The sequence below is a fragment of the Aquarana catesbeiana genome, linkage group LG01, assembly GCF_042186555.1.
Source record: "Aquarana catesbeiana isolate 2022-GZ linkage group LG01, ASM4218655v1, whole genome shotgun sequence".
In the NCBI taxonomy this organism is placed as follows: domain Eukaryota; kingdom Metazoa; phylum Chordata; class Amphibia; order Anura; family Ranidae; genus Aquarana; species Aquarana catesbeiana.
The window spans coordinates 242,458,932-242,482,584 of record NC_133324.1 but is presented as its reverse complement, the minus strand read 5'-3'; the positions used below and the strand labels follow the sequence as shown (position 1 = coordinate 242,482,584).

At 45.2% G+C, this 23,653-nt stretch overlaps 1 protein-coding gene and 1 non-coding gene across 2 annotated transcripts in view; one reads left to right on the top strand and one right to left on the bottom strand.

Annotated features, from left to right (window-relative positions):
• Positions 1–23,653, top strand: part of HPD (4-hydroxyphenylpyruvate dioxygenase) — a 41,284-nt gene that overhangs the window by 5,369 nt on the left and 12,262 nt on the right. The window contains exons 6-11 of the mRNA XM_073626776.1: positions 1,863–1,945; positions 2,331–2,420; positions 14,797–14,900; positions 15,894–15,971; positions 18,018–18,180; positions 22,104–22,175. Coding sequence (XP_073482877.1) covers positions 1,863–1,945; positions 2,331–2,420; positions 14,797–14,900; positions 15,894–15,971; positions 18,018–18,180; positions 22,104–22,175 — 590 coding nt within the window. The remainder of the gene's footprint in view (positions 1–1,862; positions 1,946–2,330; positions 2,421–14,796; positions 14,901–15,893; positions 15,972–18,017; positions 18,181–22,103; positions 22,176–23,653) is intronic.
• On the bottom strand, positions 21,941–22,047 carry LOC141125002 (U6 spliceosomal RNA). The gene has a single exon (XR_012241311.1). It is a non-coding gene; the product is annotated as a U6 spliceosomal RNA (small nuclear RNA).

The window sequence follows — 23,653 nt, the reverse complement described above, 5'->3', positions numbered from 1 at the left end:
TCTTGAATTGCCCTCCCGCAGGTGTTTACCCACACTGCAAATGCCAGCGGCAAGAATCTTGTGCAGATAGCTGCAGCAGCCAAGCCTGTACACTGCAGGAAATGATCTGTAGGCTAAACTAAAAAACAGTACCTCTCTAATGCCGCGTACACACGAGCGGACTTTTCGACCGGACTGGTCCGACGGACTATCTGACAGACTTTTGGTGGACTTCCAACGGACTTTCCCAACGAACGGACTTGCCTACACATGATCACACCAAAGTCGTGATGACGTACGACTGGACTAAAATAAGGAAGTTGATAGCCAGTAGCCAATAGCTGCCCTAGCGTCGGTTTTCGTCTGTCGGGCTAGCATACAGTCGAGCGGACTTTTCGATAGGAACTGGGTCCGGTGGAGTTCCGATGTAAAGATTTGAAACATGTTCCAAATCCAAAGTCCGTCAGATTTTCGACCAAAAAAGTCAGCTACAGGTCCGATGAAGCCCACACACAGTCCGGTCGAAAAGTCTGCTCGTGTGTACACAGCTTTATGCTCCAGAAGACAATTCCTGTGGCTGGTGACATTGTATGCTGGTGCTGGTCGGGATATAAGACTCGTCAGGTTCAGCTTAAAACAGACCCGGTCGCACACAGGATCAGCAGACTGTAAAGCTAAAATAATAAAAGATGATGAAAATTGGCTATTGTTTTCCACCTAAGGAAGCACCCCCCCCCATAGGCGAAAGGCATTAGCGGGGGCTCTTGTATGGGTGAAGAACTAAGCTGAAGCGAATTCTCATCATCTTTTACTATTTTAGAATTAGACTCTGCTGATCCTGTGTGTGCCATTTTCTTATAGTGTAAAAAATTATTTGTCTTTAAAACCACTTTAATATGATTGGCTGGACCTGTCGTAGGTGCTCATCAAGAGTGCCAGCTATGTCCACCCCTTCCGTTCTTCTCCTCCATTCATAGAAGCTGTATTATAGCTTCCATCAATGAGTCACCTCCAAAAGTCATAAATTACTCTTATTTGATGGAAGCTATAGTACAACTTCGATAAATGGAAAAAGGGGGGAAAAGGGAAGGCATAGACAGTACTCTTGAAGATACCAAACTATGACAGGTCCAGCACTTGTACTAACCCCCGCAGCACTAAAGATCATGGCTGCAGGGGGAGGGGGCTGTTCAGGGGTGCAGAAGATTTTTAACTGAGAGACCAGTAAGAGGCACAAGGGACATTTCACTTAAAAGTGGTTCCAAACACTAAAGGTTTTTGAGAATGCATTAAGGTAAAAACCCTTGCGCTGCCTTTTCCGCCCCCCCCCCCCCCCTCACATACCTGAGTTTTGTATAGATCCAGCCTTGTGCTCGACTGCAGCTCTTTGCTCCCTCTCTGCCTTGTCCCACGGGCTTTGCTGATAGCAGCAGGAGCCATTGGCTCCTGCTGCTGTCAAATCAAGCGAGGAGGGAGTGGGGGCCAAGCTGAGCCATGCTGTGTGTTCCTATGGGCACACACAATCCAGCTCAGGAGAAAGCCTGCGCATCTGCCCCCATAGCAAGCCACTTGCTATGGGGGCAGACACAGAAAAGGAGGAGCCCAGAGTGCAGGCAGGGGATCCTAGAAGAGGACGTTCTGGGCCACTGTGCAATACCATTGCACAGAGCAGATAAGTATAAACCTGTTTATCACCTACTTAAAAAAAGGCTTTAAAACTACTTTAAAGCCTAAACTTAGGCTTTAACTGCAGCACCAGCATCATGTTTGTATCTATCAGCATTCTTTTCATTAAGTAATGGTTTTCTATAAGTGATATATAGTAGGTGTAAATGATCCTATTTACTTATTAACCAGCTTAATTATTTTTTTTACTAATATAGAGTTTGGAGAGCATTTGCAAAAGCACGGAGATGGTGTGAAAGATGTAGCATTTGAAGTTGAAGACTGTGACTTTCTGGTTCAGGTGACAATTGCGTATATTTATTTGCAGAAATTGCAGAGGATGAGAAAGTGAAATACTTATCTTAGCAGAGAGTGCATGTATTGCAGCACATTAGAGAAGGTGGCATGAAAACTCACAGACGTGCTCCTCCTTAACTGCTACTAGAATTTATTCAATACGTATTTTGTGGGGTTGAGCTCATTACTTTGTGCTAGACAATATCTGCAGATAGAATTCAGTTTTAGATGTAGATTGTTTGCAAGCCTGAACAAAAAAAAAAAACACAACACACAAAAGTATGGGAGGCACATTTGTGGATTGTCACAGCCAGCGGTTTTCTGGAATTTTTTGAATGTCTTATTGTCATGTGTGATGGGGTTAACTGAACCATTTTCATTCTTAACAGAAAGCCAGAGAAAGGGGAGCGGTTATAGTAAAGGAGCCGTGGATTGAGGAAGACAAGTATGGAAGAGTGAAATTTGCTATCATTCAGACGGTATTACACATATTTTGTTTCTGTTTTTTAAAATTAACAGTGTAATTTTGCATGTTTTACCAATAAAAAAGGTAGTTCTGGCGTTAAAGTGACACTAAACTCTGGTATAAAAAATAATATTTTAAAGTATGTATTAACTTAAAGTGGATGTAAACCGTCACATAAATCCAGTGAAGTGAACAGCCTCAGATGATACACAGAGGTGAAACAAATCTCCCTTTTACTTACATATCTGCTGTCTTCAGCCTAATATATCCTTTCCTGACAGACTCCATGGCAGCATACGTATGGGTTAATCCCGCCTCTCATACCTCATAGGACCCCACTCCCATAAATCTTTGCTCCTAGCCAGAGGCCGTGTTCCTTTTTTGTCCTCCTCCTAGGACCAAGGTGTATCTTACCTTATGGATTTATCTACGGTCCGGTCCTGGCGTGCACGATTGTCCTGATGGCGGTTCTGGAGTCCAGCATTCCCGGCTATTAGCAGGGTGGAGACGGGCTATACATGCGATGCCACGAAGAGCTTCTATCCTCGCCATTGGCAGGCAAGCGGCATTGGGCCAAACGTCCTTGCTATTAGCAGGAGGCCCCCCTTACTGAAAGCCCGGTCGTGCAATGGATGGTCGTTCCCAACCAGGATGGACCAGGATCGTGCTGAGTGGTATCGTATACAGCCTTTGCCTTGCATATTTTTTTTATGACAGCAGTGTCTGTGTGTGTTTTGTTTGTCTTCCTTCCTGTGTTCTCCTGTTATGGTGGCTGGAGCGCATCTGCGTCTCAGTCCGCCGGGTACTTCCGGGTTCTGTGCAGCGGCCAGCCTCGTCTGAAAACGAGGCTTGGTTCGCGCACGCGCAGTTCCAGGGATAGAACGGCGATCGCGCATGCGCGCGAGTTCCGCTGGATGACGCTGGGGGGGCGTGGTGACGTCATCATCGGCGCCAAGTTTAAATAGCTGTCAAAATACAGCTATTACTTGGGATGATCTGCAGATGATACGGCGGCCTCCCGGTGCAGTGATTTGTATCTGCCAAGGTAGGAAGCTATGCTGCTGGCTGTCCAGCTCTCCTGTGTCCTCTGTTAGTGTTTCCTAGGCTGACTATGGATTTTCACTACAGTTATAGGTTTCTACTATGGACGTGTCACCGCCCCCCAGTGGCCAACCCTTGCGCTGCAGGTAGGAAATTTACCTTTCCTTCTGCCTGTATTTTTTCTTTTGGGTTGCTTTTCTATGGATTCTATTTTTCTTTCCCTTTCTTGCTCAGCCCTTCTAGGTCTGAACATAGGTCCTCAGCACGCGAAGATACGGATCGTTCCAGATCACATCACCAACAATCTTCATCTAGTTCCAGACGCCCTAGTTCAGCTTCTAGGCGTCATAGCGAAGAGCCCAAGTCCACGTCCGGGCGTCATTCCTACCGCCATTCCAGTCGCTCTGAGAAGAGAGCTTGCTGGGGATGTAAAGCTCAGGTCCCAGAGGGTAAATCCCTCTGTGAGCTATGTTTTTCCCGAGCTGCAAAAGAAAGGGGAGCAGAAGACCAGCAGGTAGAGGCCCTGGTCCGGAAAGTGGTTCAGGAATCTCTGATCAGAACGGATCCCATCCGCACAACTATTGCTCCCTCTGCTCCTACATTGGCTCCTGGCAGGGACGACCTTGGGGCTCCTGGTCCCTCCAGACGTAGTCCCTCTTTGAGTGAATCCTCGGAGAGTGAGGTTGAGACGGACGATCCTGGAGTGGGTTTTGATTTTTCCCTGGTACCACGGTTGGTCAAGGCGGTGAAGGATGCATTGAAATGGGAAGATCCAGTAGAAGCACCCTCTAAACAGAGGAAATACTTCAAACATCTTAAAAAGGATCGCCCAAATTTTCCCTTCCTCTGAGAACTCGGAGAAATCATTTCTGAGGAATGGGTTAAAGTCGAGAGGAAAAAATCGTTGATTTCAAAAATGGCTAAAATGTATCCATTCAGGAGTGAAGAGGTTAAGCACCTAGAATCGGCTCCGCTCATTGATGCTGCTTTGATGAGGTTGGTGAGACATGTCACTCTCCCTCTCGAGGATACCGTCTCATTCAAGGATGGTCTAGAGAGGAAAATCGATACGGATCTTAAACGTATCTACATCACGGCAGGTATGGCTTGTAAACCAGCCTTAGCCCTTGCAGCTTTGTCTAAAGCCATGGAATCCTGGTCGGATGATGTGGGTGCAGCTTTGGCAAGTGTCTCTGAAGATTTGGTTAAAAACTCACCGATTCATGAGCTGAAACTGGCGTCAGTCTTCTTGGGTGAAGCATCCCTTGACATTATTCGCCTAGTGGCACGTGTCATGCTCTCTTCAGTCACAGCTAAACGCGCCTTGTGGCTACGCCCATGGGTGGCGGATCCTGCCTCTAAACAGGCCTGGTGCAGAATTCCCTTTGAGGGTTCTTCCCTCTTCGGGAATAAGCTGGACTCCGCCATCACCCGTGCTACAGGGGGTAAGTCAGGGTTCTTACCCCAGGACCGTCGCCTCTTGGGTCAGAGAAGACCTCAACCCAGGCAAGATCAAGAGCGTTCTAGAGATGCCCGCCGCTACAAGCCCGGTCGTGAGTTCAGAAAGAACTGGAGGAGAAATCAACCTTCTGGTCAGAAGTCCTCAAAGACGACCTCTTCTGCTGGACGGGAGGCTTCCAAGTCCTTTTGATATAAAGCCTGTCCAGGCGGAGCAAGTTGGGGCTCGGTTACTCCTTTTTCAGCACGTCTGGGCAGCTTCGATCAGGGATTACTGGACAATCAAGACAGTCTCATCAGGTCATTCGTGGGTGTTCAGCAGCCCACCCTTCCACCAGTTTGTCTCCACAGTCCTTCCTCACCTGGAGGAGAAGAAACAAATTCTTCTATCATACACGGACCCACTGATAGCTCAAGGTGCGGCCATCCCGGTACCCTCGGAAGAGAGATTTCAAGGGGTGTATTCCCCCCTTTTTATGGTCCTCAAAAAGAATGACTCCTGGAGGCCAGTCATCGACCTAACACACCTGAACTCCTTCATCAAGAAGGAGAAGTTCAAGATGGAATCACTACTAACAATTCGCCAAACAATTCAACCAGGCGATTGGATGGTCTCCATAGACCTGAAAGATGCCTACTTTCACGTACCGATTGCAAAGGACTTCCAGAAGTATCTTCGCTTTGCAGTAGATCAGAGGCATCTCCAATTTACATGTCTCCCATTTGGGCTTACAACATCGCCTCGAGTGTTTTCGAAGCTCTTACTGGCTGTCGTGGCTTTAATCAGGGTCAAGGGTATCCGATTACACCACTATCTAGACGATCTACTCCTGCTTTCACAGGACAGAGAACATCTGTTATCGCACTGAGATCAGGTCATTTCTACTCTGACGGAGTTCGGTTGGCTGTTAAACAGGGAGAAAAGTCATCTAGACCCGACTCAGTCTTTGATATTCCTCGGAGCCCAGTTCGACACGATAGAGAGCACCATCTCTCTGCCTCTGGAGAAAATCCCGTTAATTCGGGACAGAATTCATCGTGCAATGTCATCGCCCTTACTCAGAGCTTCTCAGTGTCTCAGGATAATCGGCACCATGGTAGCAACAGCCCCCATGGTGAAATGGGCACAGTGGAAGATGCGCCCCTTCCAGAAGGGTTTTCTCCAGCAGTGGGATCCAGGATCACGAGACCATCTGGTCCGTATAACCCCGTCCATGTGGGAGACTCTCCCTTGGTGGCTACATTGGAAGAACCTCCTTAACTGTCATTCCATAGCACCCGTTTCCTGGATCACAGTGACAACGGATGCCAGCAGCAGAGGCTGGGGCGCTCTCTGTCTAGCAGAGGTAGCCCAAGGCAAGTGGGACTTTTCATCCCGAGGTGTAGTCTCCAATGTTCTGGAACTTCGAGCTGCCTTCTGTGCTCTACGAGCCTTTCTCCACTTAACTTCAGGAGCCTCAGTCCTCCTAAGGCTGGACAACACGACAGCGGTGTCCTATATCAAGAGACAAGGGGGCACACGCAGTCTCTCCTTACTGAGGGAAGTGGGTCCAATCATGTCCTGGGCTCAGACGAACCTGACAAATCTGACGGCTGTCTATCTTCCCGGAGCTCAAAATGTCCAAGCAGACTTTCTCTCAAGGTTTGCTCTGGACAACAACGAGTGGTCTCTCCACGCAGAAGTCTTCAGTTGGATTCTATCCCTGGGAGTGACACCGGAAGTAGACCTGTTTGCATCCCCTTGCAACTACAAAATAGGGAAATACTATACGAGATGTCGTTGTCCCCAGGCCTTCGGAGTGGATGCCCTGACGGACCAGTGGAGATTCCACAGGGCTTATGCCTTTCCTCCAGTTCCGGTCATTCTACGTTTTCTGTCGAGGCTCAGGTGGGAAGAAGTCGAGATAGTGGCAGTTGTTCCTTATTGGCCCAACAGGCCGTGGTTCCCCCTCTTATTACAGCTCAGCTACAGGAATCCAATTCCTCTCCCATCCAGGTCAGATCTCCTATCACAAGGGGCATCTCTTCACCCATGCCCATCCCAGCTCCATCTGATGGCTTGGTTCTTGAGAGGCAAAGGTTGGAAGCCCTAGGATGCCCAAGTGCAGCTATTTCAACTCTACTAAATGCCAGAAGACCAGGTACCAATAGAGTTTATCAGAGAATTTGGTCAAAATTCGCAGATTATGTTGCCACCACTGACGGTTCCTGTATTGACCCAAGGATTCAGGATATTCTGGGTTTCTTACAAAAAGGTCTGGATCTATCCTTATCAGTAAGTTCTCTACGGGTTCAGGTTTCCGCAATCTCTGCCTTCACAGGTATATCCTGGGCCAGACATCCCCTTACAAGGCAATTTTTCAGAGGAGCAATAAGGATCAGGCCTCAAAGAAAGCCGAGGTTTTCCAAGTGGGATCTTCCTCTTGTCCTGGATTTCTTTTCTGAAAAGGAAGTACGACTTGTGGATCGAGCAGCTATTAAAGATCTCTCTCTAAAAGCTGTATTCCTAGTGGCTATAACATCAGCCGAGGGTCTCCGAAATCAGTTCTCTAGGATGTAAAGAACCATTCCTTACCTTCTTCCCTGACCGGGTGGTCCTGATTCCTATGCTAGGAGCAAATCCTAAGGTAACATCGGTATTCCATGAGAATCAGGAGATTGTTCTGCCAATTTTCCGGACAACTGAGGACTCTAGCATTCACCCTTTGGATGTGGGTGAAGTTTTAAGGCAATACCTTGAAGTCACTGCCTCTTTCCGAAGATCCGATTATTTGTTTGTTTATTTTCAAGGAAAGAACAAGGGTTTGCGTGCTTCCTCCAGAATCATTGCAGCTTGGATCGTTCAGGCTATACAAGGGGCTTATGCAGCCAAGGGTCTGGCTCCTCCAGAAGCGGTGACCGCTCATTCTACCAGGAGCGTTTCTATGTCATGGGCAGCTTCCCATCATGTATCTCCGGAAGTGATCTGCAAAGCGGCCTCTTGGTCGTCGATCAACACGTTTATGACGCATTATTGTGTAGAACCGGCTTCCTTGTCTTCGGTTAATTTTGGTTTGCATGTCTTGTCTGTTGACGGTGCCAAATAAACCTTTTTTTCTTTAAACCAGCAATTTCCCACCCGGGAGTGTATGGCTAGTCATTTCCCATACGTATGCTGCCATGGAGTCTGTCAGGAAAACGGAAAATTTATATCAAATACTTACCGTAATTTTCCTTTCCTGATGGACTCCATGGCAGCAGGAGTTCCCTCCCATTTGCTGGAGTAGGCTAAGTTACGGAACACGGCCTATGGCTAGGAGCAAAGATTTATGGGAGTGGGGTCCTATGAGGTATGAGAGGCGGGATTAACCCATACGTATGCTGCCATGGAGTCCATCAGGAAAGGAAAATTACAGTAAGTATTTGATATAAATTTTCCGTTTTAGAAAGTGCTCCCTGTGTTACAGATTTTCACTTCCTGTTCAGCACTGGGAGTAGATTATTGACATACAGCCAAGACAGCTGATTGGAGGAAAGGCACACACCCCCACTCCACATAGGCAAAGAAAGGAAGTAATGTGCAAAGCTCTGCTGTGAGAAGGCAAGCTGTCTGCTAATCTATTTATAGCAACCTCCCACGACACAAATTTCAGGCTGCATTGATCTCCGGTCGGAGAACTTGTCAGGTTAAGGTTAACTTTAATCAAGTTATCAGGCTGATACCAGAGCTACAGAGCAAGAGAAAGCCACAGGACTCAGTGCTTTGGGAGAGATAATAAAACACTACAGATATATGTGCCCAGCTCAAATTTCATGAATCGGGGTTACATCCACTTTCAGGGATGCTCTGCTGCACTAAATTGCATACAAGTACGTGATTTTGTATTTCCAGGTAGGGGCGCACACTTTTGCGCCCGCCGCCCTGGTTGTGCTGTTATTCGCTACAGCACAAGCCGATCAGCAGGTCCCAGCCAATGATTTAGGGCCAAAACCCGTGCATCAACTTAGCAAATGACAGAAGAGAGGCTTGTGAGCAAAAACCGACACATTGCTTAGTAAAAACAGCACACAGTAAACATGGATTGCCCCTAAATGTTAACCCCTTCCCAGCTAGTGTCATTAGTACAGTGACAGTCTGTATTATTAGCACTGATCACTGTATTAGTATCATTGGTGATGTCAGTGTCAGTCAGTCAGTTTTCCCCCAGCTTCAGTTAGTGTCAGATTTTCCGCTACACAAAACAGTTAATATACACTTATTGGGATTTTTACAAAAGACATGTAGCCATTTGGCCTAAATTTATGAAGAAATTAGATTTTTTTATTTTTTTCATTGGATATGTTTTATAACAATGTAAAAAAACAGCTCCATGTCAGCCGACTACTGGGAACTAACTAGCTACCCATGCTGGGATAATGCGGAAACAAAATAGGGTTAATTATGGCCTCCAGCTAACAAGATAATCGTTTTGCCAAAATTAACTGTTGTGTTTAATAACGGCTCTATGCGATACTGAGAAATAAAGGTTTGTATGGATGACCACGTTTCTGCCTTGCATATTGACTTTATTGAGTCTCTCCAGGCGGCTGCCTAGGAGGTTGCGATGCTTCTTGTGAAGCATGCCGTTATTTCTTCCGAAAGGGCCAACCCCCTATCCGTTTATAAGGGGAAGATCCCCGACCCGGCCCCGCCCCCTCTGTCCCCTGATTGGCTGACTGGTTTTGGTTGACAGCCGCAGGAGCCAATGGCACCGCTGCTGTGTCTCAGCCAATTAGGAGGAGTGTCTGGGACAGCTAAGACACTCGCGGACATCATAGCAGAAAGAAGGGGCTCAGGTAAGTGATTAGGGGGTTACTGGTGGGGGGGGGCTGCTACACACAGAAGGTTTTATTATCTTAATGCATAGAATGCATTAGGATAAAAAAACCTTCTGCCTTTACAACTCCTTTAAGATAACTAAGATGATGTTTAAAAGTTACCCATCTACTTCAAAGTACAGCCCTGCAGATTAAAAAAGCAGTAATAAAGTAATTAAAGTAAGTAATAAAAACAAATTCAATGCAATAGGAATTAGTGTGCTTGGAAATAACCCTCTAAGTAGTTAACTACTGCTAAGGAAAGCTAAATACTGCAGCTTCCCTGATCAGAGCTCAGTCATCACCAGGTGACATAGGTGTGCGCAGCCTATTGCATTAGGGTGTGCACTGTGAAGCTCAAACACACATATCTTTCTCGGCAGCCTCAGCGACACTGGACAGTGAATGAATGAGAAGTTCTCTGCGCTGAGCGGCTTCCTGTTCATTCACAAACCGAAGCATGGTAAACAAATTTTACCATGCTTCAGTTATGAATGAACACAGTAAGTGTGTTCACTGTATTCATTAAAAAAAAGGAAGGCCCTGGTAAATTACATATTTACTAGCCCCTTTCCCCACTCCTTATCCAGAAACATCCCTTGCAGCAGCTGGGGGGAGAGGAGGGAAGCCAGCAGCACTGCAGGGCGGTGGGGCCAACACGGTGGAAGCCCTGGGTGGTAGGGGGAATCAACACTGCACATAGTGATTAGGGTGTGCCCAGGCACACCTGGCACACCCCCTGCCCACGCCTATGCCAGGTGATTTGTTCATCAAAACCTAGTCTTGCCAGAAGCAGGACAATGAAAAAAGTTCTGTTCAGGACAGAAGCAAGGAGGTAGGACTCTGTAACAGATTATGATAATATTCTGCAGTGTACACAGATCACCCAAGGGATTAGTAAATATCACCATTGCACCTTTTAACAAAAGTGGAGTATACCTCAATAGCCCAAAGCAGGTGCCTTGTACAACCCCAGGCTGCTATGGAGCTCAAAAAGGCATCCCAGCTGCCATATGGGGATCCATTTAACCTATAGAAATATCACTGAATGAAGGAAGATGCAGCGTGCATCACAGAGACAAAAAGGCAATAAAATCAGGCAGAGTTACATACCAGATAGCTGCAGCCATGGTGTCACCTCTGGGAACAGCCATTCATTTAGTAGGGCATTAATCCCAATGCCAGCCATAATACCCACACAAGAAGCCTATTTAAGGGTCCATTGAGCGGGGTCTGCACTTGGGGAGCTACAGGTGGACGGCCACAAGTTTATTGCAGCCAGGTAAGGGGTGCTTGATCCTACTAGGTGAGGAAGAAAAGAGAGGAACACCGGCCTGAGGGCGGGAGTCAAATTTATGAGTTAGGCCCTGCAGGTGGGGGTATCAGCGGACATACCCAGTAGTAGGCTGACATGGAGCTGTCAGAAAATATTGTTTTTTTTCTTCAAAATTTTTGGTATTTTTTTAATTTATAGCGCAAAAAATAAAAAAAAATCACTGATGATCAAATACCACCAAAAAACTGTTCTATTTATGTGAAGAAAATGATATAAATTTAACTAAATTTAACAGCGTTGCATGACCACGCAATTACCCGTTAAAATAGAGCAGTGCTGAATAGCAAAAAATGGCCTGGTCATGAAGGGGGTAAAATCTTCCAGTACTGAAGTGGTTAAAACAGTACCTTCTATTACTCTAAGCCTCAACCATTTTCAAATTCCTTTTTTTTAGCTGCTCTGATCTGACTTCCTGTTAGAAGGTGGCTAAATTCCTTCACTATTGCCATACTGTATGTAAGAATATAGCCCCCCTCCCTTGCTCACTCCCAAGAGGGACTATGGACTGTGATCTATGGGATTTGTAGTGTGCATAGAGCACTGCACATGAACGCAACTAACAAGCACTGCTCTTTCCAAACTAGCAGAAGTGTGTGCGAAAAAAGAAAGGTTTGGGAGCTTTACAGGAGACATTACAAAGAGGCATAAAAACATAGCAAGAAACTGTTTCATTAAAAAGAGATTAGAGGGCCATTAAGTAATGGCTGTGTTTGAATTCATTTTGGAAAATTAGGCTATTGTTTAGCCACTTGCCGCCTAACTGGGAATTTATGTCATGACTTTGACGTTTAATACCTGGGTTATGGCTGCAGCTAGATGCCATAACCCCAGTATTTTCTTTTACCTTTGGTAGTCGCCTTTCTGATAAAAGTGATCCCAGCGGCGGATTTGCTGCGGGATCACTTTTAGAAGTGATGAGAGAGGTGCCTCCCCCACCTCATACCGCTTCCCGGTGGTTCCCGGGCTAATCGCTGAGCCGGAAACCATCCGCCGTTGGTAAGGTTTTCCCAAGTGATGGCAAGATGGCCACCGGTCATCTCTATGCCTTTGGAGGACCGGAGCAACATCAACGTCACTTCTGGTTCCCGGGCCATATAAACATGTTTTTTTTTTTTCTTAAAGCAAAATATAATATATAAAAAAAAAAATATATATATATATATATATATATATATATATATATATATATATATATATATATATATATATGCAAAACAATTGGGGTATACATTATGTTTTTTTAATTTTATTCATTAAAGTGTATTTTTTCCAAAAAAATTGCATTGGAAAAACCGCTGTGCAAAAACCGCGTGACATAAAAAATTTCAGTGACCGCCATTTTATTCTCTAGGGTCTCTGCTAAAAATATAAATATGATGTTTGGAGGTTCTAAGTAATTGTCCTTAAGTGATTAGTGTCACTTTAGGTGCATACAGTGCCTTGAAAAAGTATTCATACCCCTTGAAATTTTCCACATTTTGTCATGTTACAATCAAAAATGTAAATGTATTTTATTGGGATTTTATGTGATAGACCAACACAAAGTGGCACATAATTGTGAAGTGAAAGAAAAATGATAAATGTTTTTCAAATTTTTTTACAAATAAATATGTGAAAAGTGTGGCGTGCATTTGTATTCAGCCCCCTTTACTCTGATACACCTAACTAAAATCTAGTGGAACCAATTGCCATTCAAAGCATTTTCATGTGTTAGAATGGCCCAGTCAAAGTCCAGATCTAAATCCAATTGAGAATCTGTGGCAAGACTTGAAAATTGCTGTTTACAGACACTATCCATCCAATCTGACAGAGCTTGAGCTATTTTACAAAAAAGAATGGGCATAAATTTCACTTTCTAGATGTGCACACCTGGTAGAGACATACCCAAAAAGACTTGCAGCTGTAATTGCAGCGAAAGGTGGTTCTACAAAGTATTGACTTGGGGGGGGCTGAATACAAATGCTTGTCACACTTTTCACATCATTATTTGTAAAAAAAATTGAACGCAAGTTATCATTTTCCTTCCACTTCACAATTATGTGCCACTTTGTGTCGGTCTATTACAAAAAATCCCAATAAAATAAATGTAAGTTTTTGGTTGTAACATGACAAAATGTTGAAAATTTTAAGGGGTATGAATACTTTTTCAAGGCACTGTAGACATGAAACTAGAGCTTGTTGCACTGAATGATATGCTGTATATTGACACTGTGCTGCCAAATGTGAATATGAGGAAAGTATTCTCAATCCAGTATATATTCTGTAAATTTCACTTATCTGAAGATAGAGATGATTCCTTTCTGGCCTTGGAACAAACTCCTTCACTCTTGGTTTGTCATGTATGCAGTTCAGATGTGTCGTTAACCTTATTTTGCAGTGTATAGGTAGATCTCAGTCCAAAATCAGACCCATTGGTGTTTAAGTCGGTAAAAGAACAGTCCTCCTAACTTTGGTATAAGGTGCATCAAATGGGTGCTCACTACTATGGCAAGTGCCATGGGCGCCATATGAAGGGGGCGCTCTCTTCTTCCCTTCTGAGTCCCGGTGACTAACTGGCTCCATTGAGACATACAGGTTATTAGAATCTAGTAGAAAACCAGTAGAATTTCATTGGAAAATGTTTGTCTTTGGATTATTTGTTCATTCGTTTTTATAATGGTTTTTGGGGTCAAAATCAATGTTTTGGCCTGTATTAACAAGAAAATTCAGAGGAGTAGGATGGAAAATCTAACTGTGAATGTGGTGTTAATGTAGGAAACACAATTACATATTGTAATGAAACCTGTATAGCAGGTCTCAATGATGTTTTAAGGGCTTTCAAATAAAAAGAGTTGACTCAATGATGGCAAGAAAGAATGTTTTCATAAATGATTTTTCTATTAACGTTTGAATGAAAATCTGTGTATGGCCAGAAACAACAATGGTTAAACGTTAAGCACCAGACAGATTTGAAGTTACAGACCTAGTTCCGAAGTTGCCAAGGTGAACATCACCCACTGCTCCCTATTCCATACCCCCAATCTAAGCATATTTTCCACTGTTTTTCAACCCACCAGGAATGCCAAATTCAGATACCCTTTAAACTGTTAGGTATGGAAGAACCAGCATGTCTACACGATAGTAAGGAATAAAAGCTTTCTGAAACGTTGTAGGATAGTTTCTACCCAGATGAGTAAAATGTATATTGGCAGTGCTACATTCATTAAAGTGTATGTCAATCCTGATAATTGACTTTTGTGGCCTGTCAAATATACTATTGAGGGTGTTTTGTCATGTCTGTTTATATAGGTAAAAAAAAATACTTGTTGATCTGGCCTGAAACTCAGCGAGTTGTTACCTTCTGAAATCTTAAACAGTTTAATCAGCTCCAGTTCTCACTGTGAATTACCAAACACCTCTCACCTATGTTGAGGTGATGGGAGGTGTTTTGTAGTCCTGAGTGCTCAGTCACGTCATTGTTATATTTGTTGTTTTGTTTGAGCTTTTTTGTAGTAATAGGTTGTTTTACTCTTACATACACGTTATGCAGGTCTCTGCTGCAGCATGACTGGCCTGCATGGGATGCCTGTCAGTGCTGATATCAAAATATCCAAAATCACAAACATTCCACTTCTTAATAAATTTGTTCTTGTAACGTTAATGTATCTGTGTATCACAAATTGGCGGCAAAGGAATGCATTACCAGTTGTGACGTGTAATTTCTTCTCTCTTCTTCCAGTATGGAGACACGACACACACACTTATAGAGAACCTAGACTATAAAGGCATCTTCTTACCTGGATTTCATCCTCCTCTCTTCCTGGATCCTCTGCTGCCCAAACTGTAAGCACTAGAAAAGAGTAATGAAAAGAGTAATATAGGTGTAAAAAGTAGATGGAGTACTTTAATGAAGAAAACACAATGGGGGAGATTTACTAAAACCGGTGAGCACAGAATCTGGTCCAGCTGTGCATAGTAACCAATCAGTTTGTAGAATTTATTGCTAAAGCTTAATTGAACACGCTGAAGTTAGAAGCTGATTGGTCACTATGCACAGCTGCGCCAGATTCTGTATTGATCATTTTTAGTAAATCTCCCCCAATGTGTGTAGATATCTGCTAGAGTGCACCAAAATGACATTTTTGTTTTCATGTGTAATAGTAATGGAATGTAACAGACAACTGGTAACAATTAACTTAAAGAAACTGAAACTTGTGGGCATTATTGCTTACTTAAAGTTAAACTGCCTGCCTGTACATAGTACATGTGGCTGCATGCACCATAGATATATATACCTAATACCCTCTAAGCCAGGCTGCTCTGCTAGGGAACCGTTGACCACATTGTACGAATGTGGACTAGTGAGACTAAAGCCTAGTACACATGGGTCAAAAATTGTCTCGTAGTGGCCCGCGTGTACAGTAGCCTGTCTAGCGTCTGTTGAAAGGACATACTGGGAAAAACAGCACCTGATCGGCATCCGATCAGCGATCGCAGCCAGTGGCTGTCAGAACACAATAGCTCAGTGGGGAGATGGCTGTACTAACATAGCAACCCACTGGGTTGGACAAAAACAAAAAGCTCTCAGTGTGTATGGGGCTTTACAACTTATTCAAAAAGACCAAACAATATTTCTGTCTGGGCTTCCCTGCTTACGGCTGAATTTTCCATTTTTCATTTATTTTACAATATTAAGGTTATTAAGGTTAGATAGTGCTATCTCCCCTTTAAATTACTTGATATGCTTTATTTTAACTCAGTTTATGTTGTTGCTTTTTAAATGGGTTATTTTTACCTTGGTCAATTTTAATGCTCTTTTTCTTTTCCATTTTATAGGCCAAATTGCAAACTCAATTTTATTGACCACGTTGTGGGAAATCAGCCTGACGATGAAATGGTTCCAGTTGTAGACTGGTAAATATCCCATTGAAAACAATCCGTTTTGTTACAGTTCACCTGGACAATGATGATACATTTGTGTGTGGTCTAATGCAGTCTTCATGTGAAGTATTTGTGGACATTTCAAATATTTTAGATGTTTTATTTCTAAAATATATCAGTGTGTGGCCACCAGAGGGCAGATTTCCTACATATATTCATTAATTTTATTACTTCATACCGCAATGACAAAACCAGTGCTTTAGAGCAGGGGTCTTCAAACTTACTAAATAAAGGGTCAGTTTACTATCCTTCAGACTTTTGGGAGGCCGGACTGTGCCAGTGTAAGTAGAAAATGCCCCAGTGTCAGTGGGAGTAAACAACATCTTAGTCTTGGTGGTCAGTGGGAGTAAAAAAAAATACATATTGTCTGCAGTGAGTAAGAGGAGGAACAGTGCCCCATCATTGGTATTAGTGTAAGGAATAGTGCCTCATAGATGGTGTCAGTAGGAGGAATAGTGCCCGATCATTGGTTACAGGAGGTGGAATCATTTATATCAGTAGGAGGAATTACCTGTATGCCTTATGTGGCCCATTGTTGGTGTCAGTGGGTGGAATATTGCCTCATTATTGGTGTCAGTAAAAATAATTGTGCCTCATCCTTTGTGTCAGTGGGAGGAATAATGCCCTGTGGAATGGATAAAACCAGGTAAAAGGCCACATCTGGCCTTCAGGCCACAATTTGGAGACCATTGCTTGTGAGAGTACACATTCACTTAATTCCTGTCTCTGTCATGCTTATATAGACACAAACACAGGAGTCAGTTTTGGATGGAATCCAAGTAATTTACCAGTATGTTTTTGGGATTGTGGTAGGGTTCCCCTGCAATTACAGAGAGAACATGCATACTCTTTGCTAAGATTGTCCCAGGTGGGAACTGAACCCACCAATTTGCAAGGCAAAATTATTAACCACACCGTGCATTTTATTTTTATGAAGTTCAAGAATGCCATAATGATTTCGTTAACTTCTGGTCTTCGTGATTAGATTTTTAAATTGATGTGCACATTGTCTAGTGCTGCAGGAGACCACGGTGTAGCAAGTCCCAAGTTTTCCACTTTAAACCATTAGAAAGCAGGAACTAGAGGAAAATGATGGCTGGGCAGGCAATGGTCACATGGACTTTTCTGATGTGCAATCGGGACATGAGATGAGTGTAATAAACCATTTTCTCACCTGTTAGCCCTGTGTGGTAGTATAGGTACAACCAAACACAGCAGCCTTTTCTTTTGCTGTTTGTTATGGATACAAAGATTTAGGGTGGTCATAGATAGGAAGATGTATTCCCAAGATGACCCATCCCAGCCAGGAGTAGAGCATACCATCTGTCCTTGCTCTCACTGAGAAGTGGAAAAGATCAGCAATTACATGGTGGGTTTCAGCAAATTTGAAAATCCTACCCATTACCGTAAGAAGGTTGCACAGTACAGAAACATGTACTTAGAGGTAATCCCCTAAGGCTGGGCGGCAATCAACCCTTGGCTGTGATCTTGTTCATGCACATAGGATCCCTTGGTGTGATCTATATATCTGGTAAGTGGCCTTCCTTTTGTCTTGGAGCACAGTGGTGATGCACAAGCACTTTTGATTTATTTGTTTTTGCGCAAGGACACTCTTTTATCTGTTTTAACTGTTGGATCACACTTTGAAGCCCCTAAGTACTGGAGTTTGTTGAATCAGGCTGCAAATAATGATAAAAAGCACAGATTAGAGATAACTTGAATTAACTCTATGATTTTGCAAAGTTGCAGAGCTTCCCAGATAGCATTAACTTCTATTCTGTAAAGTGAAAGTCCAGAATAAAGACAACCTTCTCTAACACTTGTGGTGAACTATGTACGCTACAGGGACAGGCACTTGTTGAAAGCATGGTTAGTCATAGACAGCCCAATTCCTACTGAAGCATCAGACTAGGCTGTAGAACAGTGGGTGGGACTGGACTGTTAATGGCCCTCTTTTCTTCTCATTTCTAAATGCTGAGATGAATTGATTGCATGAAATATCCACACCTTTCCCTGCAGGTACCAAAAAACTCTGTTGTTTCATCGTTTCTGGTCTGTGGATGACAAACAACTGCACACAGACTTCAGTGCACTTCGCTCCATTGTGGTCGCTAACTATGAAGAGACCATTAAGATGCCTATAAATGAGCCTGCGTCAGGAAAGAGGAAATCTCAGATCCAGGTATCTCACTGTAATTTTGCTGTATATATTAGAGGCAAACCAGTGCAGCTCACTGCTTCAGATTTAGCCATCATCACAGTTAGGTGAATCTGTAGTGGACTGGAACACCTGCAAACAAGACAGGGTTAGGGTTAGGTAGGTCCATATTTGGGCATATGGGTAGTCCATATGCCCAAGTATGGCAAGCTTTAGCTAACTGCTGAAAGGTCAAGTTAGAACAATTAATAATTCATTAAGAGCCCTTGCACACTGGGGCGGTTTGCAGGCGCTATTGCGCTAATAATAGCGCCGGCAAACCGCCCCGAAAGTGCCGCTGCTTGTATTCCAGTGTGCAAGCCCCGAGGGCTTGCACACTGGAGCGATGCGCTGGCAGGACGGTAAAAAAAAGTCCTGCCAGCAGCATCTTCGGAGCGGTGAAGGAGCGGTGTGTATACCGCTCCTTTACCGCTCCTGCCCATTGAAATCAATGGGACGGCGCGGCTTAGAGCCCTTGCACACTGGGGCGGGGGGCGGCGTCGGCGGTAAAACGCCGCTATTATTAGCGGCGTTTTACCGTCGGTATGCGGCCGCTAGCGGGGCGGTTTTACCCCCCGCTAGCGGCCGAGAAAGGGTTAAATACCACCGCAAAGCGCCTCTGCAGAGGCGCTTTGCCGGCGGTATAGCCGCGCCGTCCCATTGATTTCAATGCGCAGGAGCGGTAAAGGAGCGGTATACACACCGCTCCTTCACTGCTCCGAAGATGCTGCTGGCAGGACTTTTTTTACCGTCCTGCCAGCGCATCGCTCCAGTGTGCAAGCCCTCGGGGCTTGCACACTGGAATACAAGCAGCGGCACTTTCGGGGCGGTTTGCAGGCGCTATTATTAGCGCAATAGTGCCTGCAAACCGCCCCAGTGTGCAAGGGCTCTTAGTGTTGAAAATATTTGTATTGCCAGATGTAGAAAAAACATACAGTAGATTATCAGCAATGAACAAATGAGATAATCAAATAAATCAATGTTGAGAGTTCCATCAAAGGTCCTCAGAAGAGATGTATCTCAAGCCAAGAAATGTACAGAACAATATACGAAAACCAAAGTTAAACCATTAACAAGTATTTTCAAAAGCCACGCCTAATGCCGCATACACACGTGCGGACTTTCCGGCATACTTGGTCCGGCGGACCAGAGTCCGCCGAACAATCGGACCGTGTGTAGGCTCCGGCGGACTTTTCCGGCTGACTTTTTCCCAAAAGCCCGCCAGACCTAGATTTGAAACATGTTTTAAATCTTTCCGTCGGACTCAGTTTCTGGCAGAAGGTCCGCTCGTCTCTGTGCTGGTCCGACGGAAAGCCGGCTCGTCTGTATGCTGGTCCAACGGACCAGATACGACGCAAGGGCAGGGTATTGCATTTCGCGCTCGCTGCAATAGGAAAAACAAATTTTCCTATTGTGGCGAGTGCGGGGCATACCAGGCCCTTAGGTCTGGTATGGATTATAAAGGGAAACCCCTACGCTGAAAAAACGGCGTGGGGTCCCCCCTAACATCCATACCAGACCCCGATCCGAGCACGCAGCCCGGCCGGTCAGGAAAGGGGGTGGGGACGAGCGAGCGCCCCCCCCCTCCTGAACCGTACCAGGCCGCATGCCCTCAACATGGGGGGGTGGGTGCTTTGGGGGAGGGGGGCCCTGCGGGGCCCCCAACCCCAAAGCACCTTGTCCCCATGTTGATGAGCACAAGGGCCTCTTCCCGACAACCCTGGCCGTTGGTTGTCAGGGTCTGCGGGCGGGGGCGCTTATCGGAATCCGGGAGCCCCCTATAATAAGAGGGCCCCCAGATCCCGGCCCCCCACCCTATGTGAATGAGTATGGGGTACATGGTACCCCTAACCATTCACCTAGGGAAAAAGTGTCAATAATAAAACACACTACACAGGTTTTTAAAATAATTTATTAAACAGCTCCGGGGGGTCTTCTTCCGGCTTTGGGGGTCCCTCCGGTTCCTCTTCTCCCGGCGTCCGGTTGGTTCTTCTCCTCTTCTCCTGGTGTTCCAGTTCTTTGGCCGGCTCTTCACGTCAACATCACCCGGTGACCACGCCCCCTAAAACGTCACAGTCCCAGCATGCCCAGGGACTGTGACATCATAAGGGGGCGGGGTCTCCACCTATATAAGTCACAACGGAGCCCTCAGAGAGCGGTCCAGCCAGAGAGAGCGTTGTGTCAACATCTGGAGAAGAGAAGAGGGAAGAAGACAAGAAGCCCAGAAGTCCGGACCTTACCTGGCAAGAGAGCGGCCTGAAGACAGCGGAGGAGCCGGCCGAAGAACTGGAACACCAGGAGAAGAGGCCGGAGAGATCGGAGAAGAACCAACCGGACGCCGGGAGAAGAGGAACCGGAGGGACCCCCGAAGCCGGAAGAAGACCCCCCCAGAGCTGTTTAATAAATTATTTTAAAAACCTGTGTAGTGTGTTTTATTATTGACACTTTTTCCGTAGGTGAATGGGTAGGGGTACCATGTACCCCATACTCATTCACATAAGGTGGGGGGCCGGGATCTGGGGGCCCTCTTATTATAGGGGGCTCCCAGATTCCGATAAGCCCCCCCGCCCACAGACCCCGACAACCAACGGCCAGGGTTGTCGGGAAGAGGCCCTTGTCCTCATCAACCTGGGGACAAGGTGCTTTGGGGTGGGGGGGCCCCGCAGGGCGCCCCCTCCCCAAAGCACCCACCCCCCATGTTGAGGGCATGCGGCCTGGTACGGTTCAGGAGGGGGGAGGCGCTCGCTCGTCCCCACCCCCTTTCCTGACCGGCCGGGCTGCGTGCTCGGATCGGGGTCTGGTATGGATTTTAGGGAGGACCCCACGCCGTTTTTTCAGCGTAGGGGCTTCCCTTTAAAATCCATACTAGACCTAAGGGCCTGTGTATGACCTGCGACGGGGCTCGCAAGGTGTCAATCTCGCCGATAAAAGCGGCAAGATTGACTTCCTTTTCTAGTCCCGTCGCACGTCACGTTCAAAATGAAAGGACTTGTCCATGTGTGGGCAAGTCCGTTCATTCTGAAAGTCTGCCGTAACTCCGGCAAAAATCCGTCGGAAAGACGGGCGGACTTAGCCCGGCGGAAAGTCCGGTCGTGTGTGGGCAAGTCCGTCCGTTTTAAAGTCTGGCGCACCTGGCGGACAAAGTCCGTCAGAAAGTGTGCCGGACCAAGTATGCCAGAAAGTCCGATCGTGTGTACGCGGCATAAGACGTATTATAAATGTGTCAAAGCAGTGTGACCAAGTTGAGTAGTATTGATGAAGAAGAAAGATCATAGAGAAAAATGACAAACTCTCAGAAAGATCATGGAGAAAAATGGCACACAGGGTGAGAAAGGAGAGAAAAAAAGGAGAAGGAGCGGACTGGATTGGAGCCATGTTGCTAAGGGTCAGAGTGAAAACCTGGCTAATAACTAAGCTTAGTAACAAAGTTGGTAAGACAGAGAATCTGTGCTCAACTGAGAGGTCAAGTTATATTAGTATACAAAGATATCAGGATTGAAGTCTACGTTTCAGAGCATCACAGGAGGAATACTCAATCCACACTGACCATTGAGAAATGTATCTTGTGCATCCAAGTTATGACCTAATAGCTCCTCCAAACTCATGATACCATTAACTAACCAATGTAACAGGGATGGGGTCCTAGGGGACCTCAATCCAAAGAAATAATATTAATTGTAAACCTGCTGATTTTTTGGACATGTATGGAACTGGGTAGAATGGATAAGAGAGCAATAGCAAGGGAAAAATAATGGAACGATTCACAAATCTGCATGTCATCCTTGGGCAGGGACCATGCTAATCATCTCTGTATTATTCCAATTTTAGTATATGTGCTGCCAAAGCAAGCACTTTATAATAAATTTAAACAAGGTGAAATATGAAATCACTATTTTTTTTCCCTATAGGAGTATGTTGAATATTATGGCGGTCCTGGAGTTCAGCACATTGCTCTTAACACATCTGACATTATCACTGCAGTAAGTGCTCTTCTATACTTGTGCCCCAAACATGCAAATGATATCCAGTGGGGCAAAAAAATATTTAGTCAGCCACCAATTGTGCAAGTTCTCCCACTTAAAAAGATGAGAGAGGCCTGTAATTGTCATCATAGGTATACCTCAACTATGAGAGACAAAATGTGGAAACAAATCCAGACAATCACATTGTCTGATTTGGAAAGAATTTATTTGCAAATTATGGTGGAAAATAAGTATTTTGTCAATATCAAAAGTTCATCTCAGTACTTTGTTATATATCCTTTGTTGGCAATGACAGAGGTCAAACGTTTTCTGTAAGTCTTCACAAGGTTGTCACACACTGTTGCTGGTATGTTGGCCCATTCCTCCATGCAGATCTCCTCTAGAGCAGTGATGTTTTGGGGCTGTCGCTGGGCAACACAGACTTTCAACTCCCTCCAAAGGTTTTCTATGGGGTTGAGATCTAGAGACTGGCTAAGCCACTCCAGGACCTTGAAATGCTTCTTACGAAGCCATTCCTTCGTTGCCTGGGCGGTGTGTTTGGGATCATTGTCATGCTGAAAGACCCAGCCACGTTTCATTTTCAATGCCCTTGCTGATGGGAGGAGGTTTGCACTCAAAATCTCACGATACATGGCCCCATTCATTCTTTCATGTACACGGATCAGTCATCCTGTTCCCTTTGCAGAGAAACAGCCCCAAAGCATGATGTTGCCACCCCCATGCTTCACAGTAGGTATGGTGTTCTTTGGTTGCAACTCAGCATTCTCTCTCCTCCAAACACGATGAGTTGTGTTTCTACCAAACAGTTCTACTTTGGTTTCATCTGACCATATGACATTCTCCCAGTCCTCTTCTGGATCATCCAAATACTCTCTAGCAAACCTCAGACAGGCCCGGACATGTACTGGCTTAAGCAGGGGGACATGTCTGGCACTGCAGGATCTGAGTCCCTGGCGGCGTAGTGTGTTACTGATGGTAGCCTTTGTTACGTTGGTCCCAGCTCTCTGCAGGTCATTCATTTTTGCTCACTGTTCTTGTGATCTCCCCACGGGGGGATATCTTGCGTGGAGCCCCAAATCGAGGGAGATTATCAGTGGTCTTGTATGTCTTCCATTTTCTAATTATTGCGCCCACATTTGATTTCTTCACACCAAGCAGCTAGGCCTATTGCAGATTCAGTCTTCCCAGATAGGTGCAGGTCTACAATTTTGTTTCTGGTGTCCTTCGACAGCTCTTTGGTCTTCATCATAGTGCAGTTTGGAGTGTGACTGTTTGAGGTTGTGGACAGGTGTCTTTTATACTGACAACAAGTTCAAACAGGTGCCATTAATACAGATAATAAACGGAGGATAGAGGAGCCTCTTAAAGAAGAAGATAGAGGTCTGTGAGAGCCAGAAATCTTGCTTGTTTGTAGGTGACCAAATACTTATTTTCCACCATAATTTGCAAAAAAATTCTTTAAAAAATCAGACTTT